The 12027-nt window shown below is 38.5% G+C and overlaps 1 protein-coding gene across 14 annotated transcripts in view; it reads right to left on the bottom strand.

The window, feature by feature from the left end:
• Window positions 1-12027, bottom strand: part of MAST4 (microtubule associated serine/threonine kinase family member 4) — a 568209-nt gene that overhangs the window by 244177 nt on the left and 312005 nt on the right. For 9 of the 14 annotated variants that reach the window (XM_067730872.1, XM_067730855.1, XM_067730861.1 and 6 more), the window contains one exon: window positions 5583-5618. The exons of the other annotated variants lie outside the window; for them this stretch is intronic. In XM_067730872.1, coding sequence (XP_067586973.1) covers window positions 5583-5618 — 36 coding nt within the window. The remainder of the gene's footprint in view (window positions 1-5582; window positions 5619-12027) is intronic. 14 annotated transcript variants of the gene reach the window in all.

Raw genomic sequence — 12027 nt, 5'->3', positions numbered from 1 at the left:
GGCCAAGTTTCGTCAGCACCCCCCTCCCCCTGCTGCAAGCAACTTGAAATATATGACTGTGTTCTTAGGTTAAGGTCAGTGGTCTGGGTTACAAACACGGGCAGAATGATTTCTATATGGGCAACAAAAAAAGCAAGAGCTTGGGCATCCTCAACAGAGTCATTTACACTCTACAGAGAAGACAGATGAGTGGGAGTCGCCCCCAGGTGTGAGGCGATGGAAGCTTCGGGGCTCTCAGGAGGATGCAGTTCTAGGACCACAAGCAAAAGAAGCCAAGAATGAGAGGATAACTTGAAATATGTGAGTCACAACCTTTGAAAGTACCTACAACCCTCAAGCACCTACTTCCCTCACTGGCCAGCGTCATTTCTTTTGGAGGCAGTCCTCCCAGTGGCTGGCTCGAGAGATTATTTTCAGCCTTCATTTTGAAGGCTCCTGCTGCCAACACCTGTCTCGATTGTCACTGGCTGACCCCTAAAGACGGAGAGTGCGATTCCCCAATATTAATGGACCCCAAGAGGACAATTCTTTCTGCCAGGCTCACAATGGGTAGGAAAGCCTTCAACTACCTGGCATTTCTTTTAATCAGTTATACTGCTTTGGGGCTCATTTTACAAAGCCATCTGGCTTTGCAGACATCAATGCAAGGACTATGAAAAACCCTCACTTTTTACTGCGGCCCCAGAAAGGGGAGAAATCCACTTCAAAGTGTGTTAAGCTCCCAGGGTTCTGGTGTAGAAATTTCTTGCTCCGATTCTTCATTGTTCAGACATCCAAGGAGTCTAGCCATCTAGGACATAAAAGAATTCTTCTGAAAGCACCATGTAAAATAAAGTGTTTGTTCAGTCACAGTGTCCCTACAAATGTGATCTTATGCTCCATGGCGGGGTGTCTAAGAAGATGAAAATGAAGGGGTCTCAACAGAGCTAGTGGAAGCCTGGTCAGATAAATGGGAGGTTGGGAGACATGAGCCGTCCTAAATTGGAGAACTCTGAGGTGCCCACCTTCCTATGAATATTCTACTCATTCTCACAAAATGTTCCACACCTCAGTTTGGCATTAAGGAGAAATGCTTTGACTTTTTTTTCCACGACTGAATACAACTGCAATTGTATTTAAAATATCTTTACTTTCTATTGCTTTGACAGGTTCACTTTTGAAGTTTTCTATTCATACATTTCAATAGTCCTATCCCTTTTTAAGAGACAGTGAGCTGGCTTTTAACAAATTCAATACTAGGAGAAGGGACCAATGGTATTTTATTTTTTTCTTTCTTTTTTTCTTTTTTTTTTACAAAGAGTTATTTCATTCATCAGAATTTAAATGCTAGCAGAAACTACAAAACTCTAGGAGACTGACACATCAACATTTAGATGTATAAAAATACTATGGGGATTAATACCTAGCACCCAGATTTAATGTACCATTTTAAAAAGTTATCCTCTGACATAACTAACCTGGAAGCTAAATGCAGCTGGAGGTTCACGTCACCAGCTCACAATAGGTTTCTCAAAAGAGGCAGTTATTTCTCTTTTGAGGAATGAGGGTCACTGACTACTGACCCAACGCTTCATGCAAATAAATGGAGCAGTCTCAACACATTTCTTAATGGCCAGAAGACCTGACAGCAGAAAGGACAAGTGCTTAGGTCACAATTACAGTTGATTTATAATTTCTGCAACGAGCCCAGGGACAGGGTGGGTCTTCATTCCGAAGGAACCTTATCTTCTCTGGTGATAATACACCTGACTTGCAACAGACCTGTTCAAGGCGAAGCAATATAGAAGAAGTCTCATCCTTGCATCTGATCTGCTGCAGCAATATTTTGTTCTACCTCTTACATGTTGGAGGCTTAACATATTCTAACAGTGAATTAAGGCAAAATAAAGATAGGAAACTGGTGATATTATATTTTGAGACAATTTAAGATAGTATCACTCATAGGAAGGTAGTATTTAACAGGGGTAACATTTTAACAAGAACAAGAGAATCGTATTAAATAAGAACAGTATTAAGTGAAGTTACATTTTACTGTGGCTATTTGTAACATTTACAAATCTTAAATTGATAATGAATGTGTGCAAAATATTTACCTTGATTCAGTTTTAATTTTTAGTTGTAAGACTTTTTTCATCTTTTAAAAGTACAATGTCACATAAGGTTATTTTACTTCAGTTTGATCTAGATTAAGAACACCTATGAATTAAGGTGGGTTCTGGCCCTAAGGAATATTGCTTTGAACATAATACCTGAAATATTTTTGGAGGTACATCATTGTTCTTTGGCCATCACAGTAATACCAACACTTGCTTAGTATCTTCACGTAAGGTGGAGAAGCTGAACATAACTTTAGTTGATTCACTTAAATCCACACATATGATTATTTTTACCCAATGCTTCAGTTGTGGGGCATTTGCTTCCTCATTTCTTAAGTCCCGTGAACACTATTTTAATCATTCTAGCGCTTATATCTTCCCAGTTTATCACTTCAAGTCCTTGAAATCACAGTGACTTTTTGGCTATGATGGCACACTTGCGGCAACTAGAATTCTTCTAGCTTCAAAAACAAAAAACTCTGTTTATTGCCTGTGGACTCTATTACAGCCACTCCAACCCCTGGTCACAAATGGTTATGTTTGTTTTACGAAAAAGGAGAAGTTCTCCATTCTAATTTAAACAATTCTATCTTCCAGAGTCTAAGCTTGGGCAGCCCTGGAGCAAATTAAAGGCTTAAATATTTGGTATATTATAAAAGAAACATTCCTTTATTATTAATCTTATGACATCCTTATTTATTGTTTACTTACTGTGATTTTAAGTTCCTGTGATAGCCTACATATACTTAAAAACAACTTTATAATTAACAATACAGAATTTACACACATGCAGAATTATATTTAAAATATACTCTTACCTTTTTTTTTAAATCATAGTTGATTTACAATATTGTGTTAGTTTCAGGTGTACAGCAAAGTGATTCCGTTTATATATATATATGCATATATATGTAAATATATACATAAATTCTTTTTCAGATTCCTTTCCATTACAGGTTATTGCAAGATATATTCAATAAGCTTAATGGTAATTATAAGCTTGTTCAAAGGCTCATAATTAGCATTTCCTCTGTCACTTAAATTTCCACTATTGGCCAGCAGAAGTTCCTTCAGTTCTGTTCATCTCTTTATAGCGCCACACGCTATTGAAAGCATCCCTTCTCTTTAGCAAAACGAAACAAAACCAACCAAAAACCAAAAAAAACTGTTTTGAAACCAACAAAATGTTCCCTTATCCCAACTGTAGCAGCCAGTTATGTTCCCTGTGCTATACAGTAAATCTTTGTTAATTTATATATTGTAGTGTATATCTGTTAATCCCACACTCCTACTTTATCCCTCCCCCCTTCCCCTCTGGTAACCATAATTTTGTTTTCTATGTCTGTGAGTCTATTTCTGTTTTGTAAGTAAGTTCATTTGTGTTATTGTTTAGATTCCACATGTAAGTGATATCATATAATATTTGATAAACATAAAAAGATACTTATGTTACCATCTTTGCCTATGTTGATGATGATTAAAACTTAAGTGCAGGAAACAGAATTTGAGTTGGTCAAAATACAGCTTATTAGGAAACATGAGAAATGTGATATGCCTTTTATGTAGTACAGTTTATATCATGTGTCGACCTTTGATAAAACATGATTGACTCATTTTTAAAAACATAATTATATTTTTCAAGTATATCACTCAATAATAATCACAATATATTATTTCACCATTTCCTTTTTGGCTATAGAACAAATTAATGGCTTTTTTTCTAATTAACCAAGTAAACATGGGTAGAACCTACATGGGGATGTCCCTTTACTTTCATAAGCAAAATATAGACCTCACGTGTAAATGCATATGTGTTCATTTGTGAGACAATATTACCATTATTTTAAATCACAAACAGTTTTAGAGTTTAGCTCCAATATTTCAAATGCCTTTAGAGAAATGTAAAGGTATTTATTACCTTAATACTATAACTAAAGTTTCCAAAAAAGCTATTAAGAATGTCAGGGAAAACAATTAAGTTAATATCACATTAATATAAACTTAATGTTAAGAATTGTCAAAAACATAAAGTATTAGACAACTTTACCTCAAATTCCAAATGTGACAATTTCTTAAGTCAACATTTAATTTTAGAAAAACCAAATCATAAAAGATTGCAAAACACATAGTTTATTATGCACTTCAGTTACAGTTCTTTGTTCACATTATCATATTTACACACCCCTCAACCAATCCAGGTATGGGTGTACTTTATAGTTCGTTACATAAGCAGAAATACAAATTATTTATAAGCTCGCTTTAGCTTTATTACAATCTAATTTTTAGACAGATTAAAATATGTCATGCCAAAAAAAAAAAAAATTTCATGCCTGCATCCCCATTTTCACACCTTAGGGTAACTGTACAATCATCACAAAGTAAAGTCACATTTAAAGAATTAAAATTCATAGAAAAACCTTTAGGTAATCAATAAATATTTTCCAATTAGTAACATCAAGTAAAGAGATCCTCAAACTGAGAAATAATTTTTTGGCTTTATTTACATGTATTATTATATATTATATTCAAAATATTTAAGATAAAACTCCGCATCTTTAACTTTTAAAATTTAAGTTAACCAGATCAATATGAAACAAAAAATAAATGGCTAAAAACACCTATGAAAAGTGTGAAAAGCAGACCAGTGAGGGAGAACTTACCAGACATTACAACTCACTAGAAAGCCACTGCATTCAAAACAAAATGGTGTTGGCACAGAAATAGACAGAGATCAGAACAGAGAGGCCAGAAATAGATACAAATGTATATGGCATCTTTATATGTGACAAGGGTAACATTTCAATCCCATGAAAAATAAAGTTTCTCATAGTAACTAGGACTTAAGTAACTGGTTATCTAGGGGGAGAAAAAAGAAAGAAAGATAGAATCCTACCTCATATCATGTACAAAACTTAAAACTGGAGTAAGATCTCAATGCTTTTAAAAATGGGGAAGAATATTTACAAGAATACTTGTACGACCACGGGATGGACAATACCATCATAAGCAAAACAGATAATAGAAGCAATAAAGAAAAAGACAGACATAAATAATTACAAAACATAATAATAAGTAAGGATTTTCTTTTGGTAAAAGACATCATACACAGAGACAAGAACTATAAAGAACAATAAAGCTATATTTGCACATATGTAACGATAAAACACAATAAATACGTCCCAGAAACTGTGATGGGAAAACACCACCAAGTAGAAAAATGGGCAGTGAAAATAAATAGGAAATGAAGAAAAGGGAAATTCAAATGAACAATAAACATATGAAAATATATTTAACATCAGAGGCAGTCAGTGAAGAAAATGTAAATTAATGATCAGCGATAATAAGATTGGCAAGAATTAAAATAAACAGTGGCATCCAATGCTGGTGAGAATGCAGGAAATGGGCATTCTTATGTGCAAACGTGATTTGCTATTCCTTTGGGGAAAAGAATCTAGAAATATACATTAAAATTAAAAATACACATACCGTTTGACCAAGCAATTCCACTTCTGGGAATCTATCCTATAGGGAAAAAAAAAGGACCAGTATGTAAGGACATAGGTACAAAGATGTTTACTGCAGCATTGTTTGTTGTGGGGCAGAGGAAGAGGGGGGACTGGGAATAACATGACTGCCCATTAATGAGGAAATGTTTAAATGAAATGTGGAACATCTATAATATAGAATATTATGTATTATTAAAAAGAATGAGATAAATCTGTACATAGTGACTTGGAAGGCTAATAAGGTGAGAAAAGCAAATTGAAGGGCTATACTTCCATTATGAGAACGGCAACAACCTCCAGAAGAAAACAATGGACATGCAGACGCTCACATGTACATGGAGTAAGGAATGGAAGAACACAGACCAGGCTAACAATGGCCACCCAGGATTGGGAGTGGGAACAGGGAATGGAAGGGATGGGGATTATTTACTTCCTTCTAGTGTCTCTCTGTGCTGTTTCACTAGTTACTATGAACACTATATTAACTTTACAACTTCAGAATACATTTAAGAAAAAAATATTAGCTTTTATTAGTGGTAGTAGAGCAGAAGGACTTCCAGACATTCATCTGTAGTAAAACAGTAGCCATTAAATAAATATTCCCTTCTTTGCTTATGCCAGTCACTGCAGTGTTCTTTTTTTTTTTTTTTTTTTTTTTGCGGTACGTGGGCCTCTCACTGTTGTGGCCTCTCCCGTTGCGCAGCACAGGCTCCGGACGCGCAGGCTCAGCGGCCATGGCTCACGGGCCCAGCCGCTCCGCGGCATGTGGGATCTTCCCGGACCGGGGCACGAACCCGTGTCGCCTGCATCGGCAGGCGGACTCTCAACCACTGCACCACCAGGGGAGCCCCCCACTGCAGTATTCATTTTTGATGGCTTGCCCAATATCCATTCTGTCTCTCTCCCATATGTGTATCAGCCATGTGGTTTGGGTGGGGTTGACTCCACCCCATTCCCAGAAATTCCTGAATGGTCTAAGCCAGTTCTGTCCACCAGAAATACAATTTGGAGTCACACAATTTTAAATTTTCTAGTAGTCACAGTAACCATGAAAACTGCTGGCAGCCATCTATGAGCTAGGAAGGAAGCCTGCCCTGGGATGAGGGAGAGACTGGGTCCTTGCGTCAACACTGAACCTCTGAATCAACCCTTGCAAGAAGCATGGACTTCTTAGTTACATTAGCTGGTAAATTTCCTTTATTTTTTTCAGCCACTTTGAGTTAGGTTTTCTGTTACTTGCAATCAAATGTATTCCAGTTGATAAACTCATCTATGGACTAAACAAATACTTCCTTCTTAAGCGAAATAACTCAAATGTTCAATATTTCTTCATTTGCAGTCAAGGCATGCTTTTGTTAAACTAGCCTTCCTTGATAACACCTTTAGGCAGCTTCTGAAAACATGCCCAGAGAAGATTTCCAAAGACGAATTCCTGATCATGCAGGGTAACTTTGCATGGTTACAACTCAGAGTATTTCTCCTTAAGACAATACAGACATAAGGCGTCAGAGCAATCAATTAGCTCCACTCTCATTCCACCCTCTTTGCTGACCCTCCCTTTCTAGACCAGTGTGTTCCACCTTTGGCACTATTACCATATTGGACAGATAAGTCTTTGTTGGGGGGTGGTGGTGTGTGGTTTCCTGTACACTGTAGGATGGCTAGCAGCATCCCTGGCCTCTCTCTACCCACTAAATGATAGGAGAAATCCCACCCCCACCCCAAGTAGTTGTGACAATCAAAAATGTCTCTAGACACTGTCAAATGTCTCCTTAGGGGACAAAATCACCTCTGGTTGAGAACCACTGTTCTAGACCAATAATTAGTTCTAATGTAGAACTGACCTTCATTATTTTACCACATGATGGCCTCCCCCCGCTCCCCCCACCCCGCAAGTGTCCCCTGCATCACAATCTTTCCAGGCATTATGGCCTTCTCCTCGACTAGACATGAATACATGACCCTTGTCTGGCCATGCTCTTCCTCCTCTAATCCCCGCTTATGCTGAGCCCGAGCTCTCCACTGCAGGTCTTCTTTCCGGAAGAAATGTAGCTAGTCCCCTCTGACTTCAGCTTGACATCATTACCTGACCTGCTCCCTGAATCACCCACGCAACCATTTCTTTGAGCTTCTCTGAGGGGATATTTTCTCATTTTTGGTCACTCATTCCTCAATTCAGCCTTCCCCGGCTGGGTCAGCCACCTCCTCCATCAGTATATCGTGGGGGACAATTCCACCCCACTCTATCCACATTGTATCAACTCACACATTATTCTCCCTAATTCATCCCTAAGACTAAAGATAGGTTATAACCACTGGAAAATTCTTCATAGCTTCTCAAATTGATTGACAGATTTAATGCAATTCCAATAAAAATCTCAACAGGCTTTTTTGGATGGAAATTGACAAACTGATTCCAAAATTAAAGAACCTAGAATAGTCCAAACAATTTTGAAAAAAAAAAGAACAAAGTTGGAAGATTAACGCTATCTGATATCTGAACTTATTATAAAGCTACAATAACCAAATCAGTGGGGTACTGATATAAAACAAACAGGCCATGATCCAGAATAGAAAGTCTGCAGATAGACACCCATATATGGACAAACAATTTTCATCAAAACTACAAAGAGATTCAGCAGAGAAAGGACAGTCTGTTCAACAAACGGTGCTGGAACAATTAGATACCTGTATGCAAGAACATAAACTTCGATCCATATTTTACCCATATACAAAATTAACTCAAAATAGATCATAGATGTAAAAATCTAAAATTATAAATCTTATGGAAAGAAAAAGGAGAAAACTTTTGTGACCCTGAGTCAGGCAAAGATGGCTTAGAGGCAACACCAAAACCATGAGCACTTACAGAACAAATTGATTATTTATACTTCATCAAAACTAAAAACTTCTGCTCTTTAATAGATGCTGTAAAGAGACTGAAAACACAAGCCACAAGCCGGGAGAAAACTTACCAGTCATGTATAACAGCTTTATTTATAATGGCCCCAAACTATAAGCAACCAAAATGTTCATCACTAAGTGGACGGATAATCAAACTATGGTGTATCCACCAATAGGATATTACTTAGAAATAAAAGTAAGGAACTATTAACATACGCTACAATAGAGCTGAATCTCAAAATAATTATGCCAAGTGAAATAAACCAGACAAAAAAGGGTACGAACGGTACTGTTCCATTCATTTAAAATTTTAGGAAATGCAAACTAATCTTTAGGGTTGGAAAATATTAGTACCTGTCTGATTGGGCATGTGAGGGCTGGGAGGAGGTAGCAATTACAAATCGGTAAGAGGAAACTTCTGGAGGAGATGGATATTTCAATACCTTCGCTATGGAGTCTGTTTCACAGGTGTGAATATACATATATGTCAATTTATGATATTGTGTATTTTAAGTGCAATTTATGGTATGCCAATTATAGGTCAATCAAGCTTTTTCTTTTTCTTTTTTTTTTTTTAAAGGGGAGAGAGGAGCACTGTTAGTTGTTGGGGAAAACATTAACTGCTAGACCATGTAGGGTTATGCTGCTGTTGGGACACCCTAAATTGGTTCATGCTATACATGGGATTTCATAAGAGGAAGTGGTTTTGTTGTTTTAATTTCTTTTGTGGTTTAATACAAATAGAATTCACAATTCCTGGGTACTTAACATAATACAGCCTAGGTGATGTTAAACAGTAGATAAAAGGTCCATGGGTGGGAAGAGACTACACAGAGCCTTGAGAAGTACCGATCTGAACTATGTTTGCTTTAATTCTCCTTTTAAGTATCTCCCCATATAACCACCACCATCACCACCCCCTGCTGTGGTCTTAAGGATGTGTCCAACCAACATCTTCCAGCAAAAAAAAAAAAAATTAGAATAGAGCCAAGTGGCCTGAAATCTCAGAGATAATAATTAAGTAACATGCTTTTTAACAGATGTTTGATGACATTATTTTTCCCCATGATTCTACCAGAATCAACTGCATTTACATACAAATTGGTAATACCTTAGAATCCCAGCTAAAAAAAGCCACCGTTGTTCCCCTAAGACATGAAACCATGTACTGATCTATTAATTTCATTTCAGTGTATGATGTCAAGTGCATTTTAAAAATATACTCCACGGCTTCCAAGGGCTTCCTTAATCCACAAGGACTGGTTTTAGAGTTTAAACTAATTTATCATAGACATTAAAAAACCTTCTGCTTACTCTCCCAGGTAATTGATTCTTGATTTGCTAAGATACTAAACACTATTCTTTACACCCTGAAATACCAAACCCCTGGTGAGCTCACTCATACGCCCCATGCAGAGCAAATCCTCTCGGCCGAGAGGCCAAGGGAAGCCCGGGAAAGCAGCCCACTCCCTCCCTTGGACCCACTGCCAGCCCAGGGGGACGTCCCCCACTGCCCCTGCAGTAAACATCCTTTGTTCCACAGCAGTGACACGGGGATGTCAGAGGGTGCCAACTTCTCCAAGAAAATGCCCTCCTCGGTTTTTGAAAAATACAAATAAATCCAAAAGACAACCTCTGCCTCAAAGCCGACCTTCCCAAGTAAAAGCACACACCTCCACCACCAGTAACAGTAGAATCAGCATTGGAAAATCGGGGTTTAGTAGGAGCTCAGCAACCAGGGCTAATGTCACCACGAGGTTAATCTCACTGATCTCTAGGACACGACAGAAGTTAGAAATCATTTTTCCTGCACAGTGAAAAGCACAACGCCTAGACCAAATTAATATTTTCTAATAGGGAAGAACAATTTCACCTAAGCATCTACAAAACAGGCAAATACTTCTTGAAAGATTACTTTATAGTTCTAGAAAAGGGGCATTTAAAAATTCTTCCCCTCGATATATTATGCCTATTTAAATTTAGTATCATTAGAATTTTCATTCTTAAAAAAAAAATTTTAATTTACCCTTCCATGCTAGGCACCCGTTTCCACATGCCGATAAAATTCATAGAATATACTCTTTTTTTTGGCGGTACGCGGGCCTCTCACCGTTGTAGCCTCTCCCGTTGCGGAGCACAGGCTCCGGACGCGCAGGCTCAGCGGCCATTGCTCACGGGCCCAGCCGCTCCGCGGCATGTGGGATCTTCCCGGATCGGGGCACGAACCCGTGTCCCCTGCATCGGCAGGCGGACTCTCAACCACTGCGCCACCAGGGAAGCCCCATAGAATATACTTAATAAAACATTTTCTTCTCATGCAATTGTATTTACAGAACTGTCTGCATACAATTTTCTTATGCTATGAGTCAAAAGATACCTGGGTGATGTCTGAGGTGAAGCAGAGTCCAGAGGCCACTGGGAAGAGAGGTGTAGAGCACTGGCATGTTCTATGGGGCACGTCTTACGTTCCAACACAGAAGCATGGAAAAGCCCTAATCCTCGTCTTCATCCCAGAAGAGGTGACTTTATATAACATGTTCAAAGACAAGGCATGTGTATTCAGATGAAAGAGATGACCTGCCAGAATTCTTAGAAGTTGAGGCCTCTACTGCCGAAAAACAGAGAAGGAAACCCTAGGATATTTTCCCCCCAGTCACTTACGTTTGACAGTCAGCTGCCACAAAGAGTCAAAGAGCAGGGATTCTAATTCTCAGGAGTCAGAATGGCAGAGGAAAAAGTAGAGATTCTAAGGAGGAACACCAAGACATGAGCAAAATCTTCTAGCCACAATCGACCTCGACGGTTCCCCTCAGAGAGCCCGACTTACTATACAACAGGGTCAGGAGAACAATACAGAATTCAGCTGCCCTGCTCACATGTCTCACTGGGCGATGGGCTCCTTTGGGGACTGCCAGTTACCACAGTGGGGACTGCCGTACCCACCAGTGCAGCCATCACTAGTCTCATTACAAGTCTGAGTAAACTCAGTATCCTGGTGGTGCTGGTATGTGACAAGGTTTTCCCTCTGGTTGCAGTTTTAAGTGTAAACTCTTAAGAAGAGTTTGAGGCCATGCTTTCCAAAATGTTCAAAGAAACCATGACGAGCAGGGTGAAGTCAAGTGTACTCTGTGAGGTCTACCCTTTACATGACCCATACTGTGGATGTCGATGCTGTAATTCATGTCTTTATAGAACAAAACGCTACCACACCCTTGCTCATTATCTTTTTCTAACTCAAATGTATTGCCCTGAAGAAGGAAAATTTGCTTTCCATTCGCTGGTGGGTGGGACCCCTAAACTGTGGCCACAGTTCACAGTGAAGAAACAGTCTGAGCACAAGCAAATCTCAAGTCCTCCGAGTTGTTGGTTCTTCACTTACCAAACAAAGGTATTTAAAAGTAGTTTTCTGTTAAGGTTTCTTCCAGCTCTGAAATCCCAGGATTAAACTTTTCTAAGTGGACATCTATAATATCCCACTTCATTTTCCTCAGTACCTGTCTGTCTCAAAACACAGTTTCAAG

This window comes from Pseudorca crassidens, chromosome 3 (assembly GCF_039906515.1).
Source record: "Pseudorca crassidens isolate mPseCra1 chromosome 3, mPseCra1.hap1, whole genome shotgun sequence".
In the NCBI taxonomy this organism is placed as follows: Eukaryota; Metazoa; Chordata; class Mammalia; order Artiodactyla; family Delphinidae; genus Pseudorca; species Pseudorca crassidens.
Note: the sequence above shows the minus strand (reverse complement) of the source record. Positions and strands in the feature narration are given on the sequence as shown.